Here is an 8,946-nt window from a genome sequence, read left to right as displayed (position 1 = left end):
CTTGGTGGTGACTAGATAATCGGGTTTTGGTCTGAATCTCGGATTTCGACCAAGAGGGCCCGAGGGTCGACTTTGTTGACTTTTTCAAAAATGATCAAAACCGAACCTTTTTCATTCGTGGGTAGTTTCTAACGTTTATTTTGGATTGTTTGATTGATACTTGGCTAGATTCGGTTGGTTTGGAGGCTTGTATCAAAGGAAAAGTCGTGGTTTATTGTTAAGTTTGTTGCGGAAAGAGGTAAGTGTCGTGGTTAATCTTGACATGATGGAATTAGGATTTGATTGGTTATTTGCTACTTGATTTAAGTGTGGGGGACGGCATATATGCAAGGGGACGAATGTATATACGTTGTCATGGAATAAGCATGTGAGGTGGACTTTTAGCTGTGTATTTAAACTTAATCATGTCTTCTTTTACTCCGTACTACTATTTGTATCATGCTCTCATTGTTACTTGCCCTTATTTGTTAAATTCATGTCTTCCTTGTTTCATGCTCTATTTTACCATATGTTCCTTGTACCCATGTCTTTACTTGTTGCCCTTTTTAACTTTTTCAAAACCTTTAATTTCCTATTTGCATCCACTTGATTCTATTTCCCCGGTTTGTTATATTGGTTTGTCTTAGATTTATTTACTTTCTTAGATCTCTCTCTCTCTCTCTCTTATGTTGAGCGTTACGTCGTAGTTGTTTGTAATATTGATATTGTTGTTTCGGATCGGGTTGCACGCCGCAACGGATGTTGGTATTGTTGTTTGGAATCGGATTGCGCGCTGCAATAGATATTGAAATATTGTTTGGGATCGGATTGCACGTCGCAATGATATTGGTATTGATGTGATATGTGTGGATCGGATTATGCGCCGCAACGAAGAAGACTTTTAATGTTTGTTTTTGACTATTGGTTCTGCATCCGTGTTATGTCATGAAGTTGAGAGTAAATGATATTCTGGGGCCCTTTGTTATATGTTTATTGTTCCGATTTTTACGTCAACTGTTGTTCCTCTATTTCTGTTGTTGCTTTAACTTATACGCTTAGAGGTTTAGAGTGAGTGCCTTGTTATAGCCTCGTCACTACTTCGACGATGTTAGACTCGGCACTTACAAAGTATATGGGGTCGGTTGTACTCATAGTACACTTCTGCACTTCTTGTGCAGATACTGGTGTTCGTCCCAATAGAGTGTAGTGGAGGCGTGCTCGGACTGCTATTCATTCGGAGACTTGAGGTAGAGCTATACATCGTTCGCATACCCTGAAGTCCCCTTCTTATCTATCATACTGTTATTTCATTCGAACAATTGTATTTTATTTCAGTCCTTAGTTGTAGCATTTATTTAGTAGCTCATGCACTTGTGACACAAGATTTCGGGATTAGACTAGACAGCGTTTTTGGAGTTATTATATATACTTTGGAGTGCTACAACTTTACTTTCTTATTATTCTGCTTTTAAATTGCTAAAAATGAATAATTAAGTACTAATGTTGGCTTGCCTAGCAAGTGGGTGTTAGGCGCCATTACGGCCCCGAAGTTGGGATTTCGGGTCGTGATATATATATATATATATATATATATATATATATATATATATATATATATATATATATATATATAGTATAAAAAAATCAAATCACAAATACATGAATATTTATGGTTTAACCACAGTGTGGTTAAACCAAAATAATAATATTGAACATCCTAGATTATTCCTTAACTTTTAGATGATAATTAGGATATACCAAAATACTGTATATTGAAAATTCACCCCAATATCATTACATATTGGTTAATATTTTTGTCTTAATTTTTTTAATTATGCTTATGCTTCTAAGGAAAAGCTACAAATTTTCGTTTCCTCGGAAATAGAAAAAAATGCTATTGCTACCATTCAAATTACTCTTTTTTTTTTTCAAATGCATGGTCATACACCTTAATTCTATAGAATAAGTATTTCTTTTTAACAAGCAATTTTAGTTCACAAAAAGCTTTGCCAAACAAACTATAAGCCTAGGCCTATAATGACTTCTCTAACTCTTTCATATTTCCTTTTTTCCTCGAGTAATTCAACCAAAATCCCATTCCTCCAAAGACAATAAGACACCCTCTGACCCTCACCCCATGCAGTAAAAACATTCGGCATAAATTATGGAAAAAGGGGGAGGTAGAAAAGAAATGAAACGTTGGGCTTGCTAAAATCAATAAATTTCATATATAATGTGAGTTTACTTTGTTTCTACTCTCAATACAACAATGATATGGTGCCTCAAAAGAGAGATTCTGAATGACTCCTCTAGCCAGAACATACTGCAACTTCAGATCTGTACCCGAAAGTAGTAAGATAACTGAGAAAAACAGCTCCTGAAGCCACCCCCATTTGGCGAAGAGGAAACAATCGTATAGGTAACAAGACAAGATGGCAAAGAATTGAAGTAGCACAGCTGCAGAACAGACTATTCTCGAGGGCGGGGCAAGTGTTAACACCATGTATATATTATGGCATTGGTTAACATTTAAGTTGTGACTCTGTGATACTTACAGATGTAGAAAGGAATGGTAACAGAACCTCCTAGCTACAAAGAAGAAAGTGAAGCAGTATTGGCCGTGGGAGGTGTTGGAGAAGCAGTGGCATTATCTGTCCAGTTCGTTTCGCCCCAGTGCCATAACATGCTTTCCCAGAAGCAAAAATCTTCAAAACAAGTCTGCAAACGCGAGTCCTTTATCTTGATCTTCCAATGACCATCTGAATAGTTAGCTTTCTCAGCTTCTCTTCGATCCCACTCCAGTGCAGCCTTCTGTTTAGACCTGAGTAAACAGTATTTATGCAGGTTCTCTGGCATTGCATCGTGGACCTTCCACCATGTCCTGTGCGCAACATCACTTGCAAACTCTTGCAATTTCTCCACATTCCAGTTGCAATCATAGTCCCTGAAGCATAACCAAGGTTTCAGACCTAAGTAGTGCAGGACATAGAGAACTGGAGGATCAGCACCAAAAAGACGTGTTTTCATTTCCTTCTTCTCCTCCTCATCACCTTCCCAATAATGTTTCAAAAAGTTCATGTGTTTCGGAATCCTATGCCACCATGTGAAGATCTCGTTCAAATACCCCTGATCCCCACCATTGTACGATTCAATCTCATTGATATGATCCATCAATAACTGAAATGTGCAATTCGATGGTTCAACAACCATCACACCTGAATTAAAAAGGGTAGCATTATTTCCTATAGCTGTTATTTCAGGCATCTCAAAGAGAAAATCAATATTTCTCAGTATTAATAAATCCGCATCAATGAAGATGATTTTGTCATAATCTGTCAGCTGCCAGAGACGAAATTTGCTATAGTTCCACTCGTTGTAGGCATCCTTTTCAGCTTTAGGATTCCTTATTCGTTGTATTGTGTGGATTTTCCACCCTGCAGCTGCCAAACCTTCCCTGTGGTAGTCACTGATAGTCTCATCAACAAGTATCACAAGATCTCGTGTTGAACCTGCCAAGCGGATACTCTGAGCTGCAGCTATGGCCCCACATACATAAACATGTGCTGAGTGGAGAATAGTTGCATAGGCTTCTCTTCTCACATTTCCAGAGTGCCAATTTGCTGCAGAAACTTATATAATGTTAGATTTGATCATCATTTTGTGAGAAATTAACTTGAATTTGGAGGTTATCCTCTAATTGTTTTCATTTCAGGTGGACTAATTAAATAGTGCTCAACTGCTTATTCCACTCCCCACTCCCTCAAATCCTAAAAAATGGAAGAGAACAATAGGAAGACGGATAAAGGCGGAGATAAACAGTGTATGAAATATCAATTAGTTTAACTTGACCCCCTGCAATGTCTTGCAAGAGGCAGTGAGTAAAATTCAAGGATGGTCAGGTTGGCAGTTCTTAATATACTATATTAAAAGCACGACGACCCTTAGCGAAATGTCGTTCGCCTTCAAATAGAGTTCACACTTGGACAAATTAGTCATTTTATTGTTTCCCTAATATTTAGGAATATTCATTTATGTAGAAAGCCCTAAAATTTAGGAATTTAATCTTTCCTTATATAAATTTTACTTATATAAGTCCTTCCTTATTTCAACTAGGTAGGAAATATTAATACTTACTATAACTTTAAATCAATTAAACTAGGATCCTTCAACAATAGCGTTTACTTCTTGAAAGCTTCAGTACCTTCTTTTTTTCCGAGAAGAACTTCGTTTCTCATCACTGATATTTATTAGTACTTATTTAGGAATACAATATGCTTTCTTCTTGAGAAATGAATAGACTATGCCTCCCAATGATTAGCTAAAGGAGTGATTATAGACATATGGGTTTTAAATCAAAAATTTTGCATGAAACAAAGGAGGCATCAAATAAAAAACATGAACATCACAAGTTCAAACGAAAAAGTCACCTTTGATGATTCTTCGAGGAAGATTATTGTTTGCCATTTAATTAAATTGGAGGTTCTTTTACTATTCATCCATCTAATTTATTTTGGCCTGTTTTGCATCTTTGAGAGAAAATACATAAAAGCATAATACGTTAGGTAAGTTTTTACTTTGTTATGTTCTGTTTACCTTTTATATTAATTATGCTTATACGTACTTTAGATACAATTGTAAATATTTTGCGTTATAATTTGTAATTATAATTCTCCACTGATAGTAGTCGGGTTGAATTGTGTGATTTTGTGTTCAATATTTTTGGATGTAAAAAGTTTACTTGTGACAGTTCTGTAAGATTATTCCTAATTAGTTTCAATGTATAAGAAGATCTCTTCCAGTTGCTTAATTGAAGTCAAATTCCCTCGACATCATTTGTGAGTTCGGTATATGTTAAAAGTTGTTTCTTGTAGTGTCGAATATTGATTTGTACCGTTATATTAGTCATTTTGTTCGGTATGCGTTCATTATATTTTGTTTTACAAAAATATAACTGTTACATTCAAATAAATGTTATAATTAATAGATACAAATTTCTAATACCTACAGCTATTATCTTTAGCACATCATCAAATTCTAGAAATATTATCGAAATGATATGATAACTGCACGACAAATATATATTATTTTATAATATTTAAATAAATATTATATTCGTCGATATGGGTACATGCGCAAAGCGCCTAAGACTAGTAGTAAAATAAATTAAACACCAGTATCAGAGTTAGCGTTATGACAAAAAAGTAACCATCAAAAACTAACCTTTGGCCTTGAGAGGAACTGCAAGTTCACATGACCCAACAGGGAGGTGGAGCTTCTCTCTTAAAGTGTTCAGGTTAGGTTCATATAGCCATGCATTGCCTTCACGTACAACTAACTCTTTACAGGTGAACAGATTGGGCGTTGGGAAATTCTCAGTAACAAGAAGCACGTGTACTGGATGATACCCTTTATTAGTGGCAGCCAGCCTTGCTGCTGCTAGCTGCAAGTGCAAACGAGCTACATCTCTATACCAGTCCTTGGACTTCTTGCAAGGAAGCTTTACAACTATGAGATCAATCCTTGGTTTACCCGGAAACTGAATTTGGGGTAAAGAAGGACAAGTAGGGACCTCAAATTCTTCTTCTTCATCTATCCATTCAGGATATAATGTATCCCATGTTATATTGTTCGGGACGTAATCTAGGTTCAAGATCACATGCTCAGCATCAGGTAGTAACTGCTTCAACTGATCGATTTCACTGTCATTGAAGTTTAATAGTCCTACTCCCTGATACTCATGTCTATCGGCTAGTTTCTCAAAAACTCTGGAAATTTGGTCCCAATCAATATCTAAAAGTGATGTATAACGTTGATCAGCTGAAGGACCATCGCTCAACCCTCTGTGCACCAAAGCAGCCCTAGAATCAAGATTCCAAAATTGGAGCAAAGAAAAAGAATTAGAATATGAGAAAATAATCTGTTTAACTAATAGAAGTTTCTCTAATCATACTAGGAACTTGTTCTCCCAGAAACATCAAATAAGTAATTTCTTTGAAGGTCTCACTAAACCGCCTAAGAAATGAAGGTATAAGAAGGTTTATTTGATGTAATCATCTTTTTTTTTTTAAAGAATGGTAACAAGTTTTATATATCAATTCACAGAAACTGTGCCAAAATCATATGTACAGAAGAAGAGGAAAATAAAAGAAACAAAAAACCTGTCCTTGCAACTTACATAGCTTCCAAAATATCTAGGATAGCTTCAGTATGCACTGATGTTATCATCTTTAACCATATGGAAATAACAAAGACGAAACGCCCTATACTTACCGAGAGTTTGAACTAGATATGTATTCCGTGTTATAAATTGTTGGAGAATGCCAGAGTGTCCAAAATGCTCCCAGAGCAATAACACCCAATATGAGCTTTAAAGTTGGGAACTTGCATGCGAAATTCCTGTTTTTGGTGGGGCTATGGAGGCCTTTCTCCCCATCTCTGAAAACTTTACTTCTCAAAAACCTCTTTTTGCTTGTTTCCTCCCTGAACCAAAGAACAGAGGTTAGCATATAAAAGGCAGTCAACGTCATCATAAATATGACAAAATCACTATCATGTTGGATGATTTCTGAATCTTTGAACTTTTTCTTTTTTTTTTTGGGTTAAACACAAAGTCATTAATGGTGAGATTGTCCATCAGAGACTTCGCGCCAATTCTGTCAGAAATTTAGAAGACTGGATTGGACTTTGAAGTTAGATACCACATCTCAAATAAAGATAATAGATCTGACTCAGTAGTTACGCTATTGCAATTCAAATGCAAAACAGCCATAGAAGTTCCATAAACTTCAGGCTCCCATGTAATTGCTTATACAATCAGGTTCGGACTTGGATCGTTAAGAGAGATCTCAATAAGAGTACATCCAACAATCGAACCCTCTTCCGAGTCGTGTCATTTTTAATATCTATTGGACCAGTTACGAGATCTTTAGGACAGGGATTCAAATTTTCAGGATCAACCTCACAGCCTCAGCTCCTATTCTTGTGAAAACAATAAAACAAAAAGAGAACTGAGATCTTGGGGTACCCGTTTGGCATAGAGAAAGAAAAGGAGACAGGGAGGTAAAACTGACAATTCAAAAGCTTCTTTTTCAACCTGACATGTGTTAAAACGGAGGGGGAAGAGACTACCTTCTTTTTTTAAATCAAGAAAACTTAAGAATGTAATAGAGAGTAAAGAAGCCACTATTTCCCACCATTCCACTTAAAGGAACTTATGAAGGTTACCTGTGGCAAATGACCTTTTCTATTCATAGAACATACGCCAAAATGAAAGGAAAAACCCTTATTCAGATTTCTCCAACAAATGATACCCTTCCACTACATCCTCTTACTCGTAATCTGAAAACATATTATGCGAGATTGGAAATCATCTAATGTGAGGTAAAACCCATAAGGAATAGGATTTCAGTATTAGGATACAAGATATCATGGTCTGGATGGATCACCGAGAAGAGTAGGGTTCAAAAAGCACATAATGCTAACATTTCTAGTTTGCCACATCTTACGTATTCCACCCTGCATACAAACTCTCAACAAGACTCCCAATTTAAATAATTTCTCCCGGGTAAGCGAGTCTCATCACCCAAATTTTCAATTAAGTCAGCAAGGATGCACGAAATGATAAAGCAGAAAGAACTAGCAGGCAGAGGAATAAATACAAACTATAACATGGAAGAAAAAAACTCAATCAGCATGTCACGCATGAATATGTCAGCTCTTTGGTGCTACTGAATAAGATTAAGTTAAACAAACGGTTGCACAACTACCTAAAGGTCATCTACTATGACTAAAGCAGCTTGCCACTCAGATTAGGTGCAGCAAAGATAATGAAAGACGATACATAGAAGTAGTCTTTTCAAGATACTTCAATTTTCAACTAACTAGAATGAAATGCTAATTTTTGTCTCTTCATTTCACATTTCGGATACAGAACTCCACAATTGACCTACAGTGTTTCTAGATCTACCAATACACAAGAATTAGCCAGAGGACAGTACCAATATCTATCATCCCCAAAAAGTGAACCTAATCTTTACTTTATTCCCCCAAATTATTCTCAGAAGTAAATGAAGCTAAAGAAACAAATTAAGCAAAAATGAACTTCATTTCAAAGACACTTTAGTACTCAACTCCATCTCACAAACCAAAATAAGCACACCCAAATATGTAAACATAGACAAGTAGTAAGCAAATGAATAATGTAAATAAAAATGCCCTTGAGAAAAAATACCATCAGATTCAATGGAAAAATGAACAAGTAGAGAGCATAGTTAGATACTAACGTGGATACAGAGAGCCTCTGTCTAGGTTCAATAGGACTAGGTGAGGCACCAATTATGCTTCCTCTCATTTTGGGTTTTCAAACTCAATTTCAGCTTAAGGAAGGCAACATCTGACTTAGAAAATAATAAAACCAACTTCACATTTCAAAGATTCAAGAAAACCACTTATGTTAAAATCAGTTCTTGATTATTTGGAGAAGAAAGAAAAAGTGTGATCTGGGTAGATGAGAAGTCAAAGAAAAATGCCAAACAATGAACAGATCAAACACAATAGTTAAATTAGTAGGCATTTGAGGCGGCTTAGGATTTTTATGTATATATATGTAAGAAACAAGAATAAGCTTTTCACAGAGTGGTCAAATTAAGGTCCATCCGGTGGGTTTTTCTTTTTCAAGAAATTATTTTACCAAAAATTGTGAAATCCTGTTAAAGATTAAACAAATAGCGTACATTAATTTGTATTTATCCATTTATTGATAAGATATTTGGGAAAGATGGTTATCACCTCCCTATAATAGCTGATATTATGTCGGAGCGATGATCATAGCAATTTATTGAAGGTTGGTCAGCATTTATTAAGAAGTGACGTGGCATTTTTTTTGTCGAATGTAATAGCAAAATGTTTAACTAAAGGGGTAAAATCTTATGCTCACTTCAGGGTCTTAGCCAATAAAGGAGTGTCGAT

General features: G+C 35.8%; 1 protein-coding gene across 1 annotated transcript; it reads right to left on the bottom strand.

The window, feature by feature from the left end:
- Positions 1-2,166: 2,166 nt before the first annotated feature.
- Positions 2,167-8,694, bottom strand: LOC109214300 (putative UDP-glucuronate:xylan alpha-glucuronosyltransferase 3). Its single transcript, XM_019378206.1, has 4 exons — positions 8,262-8,694; positions 6,250-6,459; positions 5,200-5,837; positions 2,167-3,599 (listed from the first exon to the last, which is right to left on the bottom strand). The coding sequence occupies exons 1-4, from the start codon at positions 8,327-8,329 to the stop codon at positions 2,569-2,571; spliced, it is 1,947 nt and encodes a 648-aa protein (XP_019233751.1). The 5' UTR covers positions 8,330-8,694; the 3' UTR covers positions 2,167-2,568.
- Positions 8,695-8,946: the final 252 nt, after the last annotated feature.

This window comes from Nicotiana attenuata, unplaced genomic scaffold, assembly GCF_001879085.1.
Source record: "Nicotiana attenuata strain UT unplaced genomic scaffold, NIATTr2, whole genome shotgun sequence".
Lineage (NCBI taxonomy): Eukaryota > Viridiplantae > Streptophyta > Magnoliopsida > Solanales > Solanaceae > Nicotiana > Nicotiana attenuata.
Note: the sequence above shows the minus strand (reverse complement) of the source record. Positions and strands in the feature narration are given on the sequence as shown.

Bases quoted from the DNA above. Each gene is read 5' to 3' on its own strand.
- LOC109214300 (XM_019378206.1), bottom strand. From the start codon at position 8,329: ATGAGAGGAAGCATAATTGGTGCCTCACCTAGTCCTATTGAACCTAGA. The intron at 5,838-6,249 runs GTAAGTATAGGG...TCTTGATTCTAG, and splicing joins ATATCTAGTTCAAACTCTCG to GGCTGCTTTGGTGCACAGAG. The intron at 3,600-5,199 runs GTTAGTTTTTGA...AAGTTTCTGCAG, and splicing joins AGTTCCTCTCAAGGCCAAAG to CAAATTGGCACTCTGGAAAT.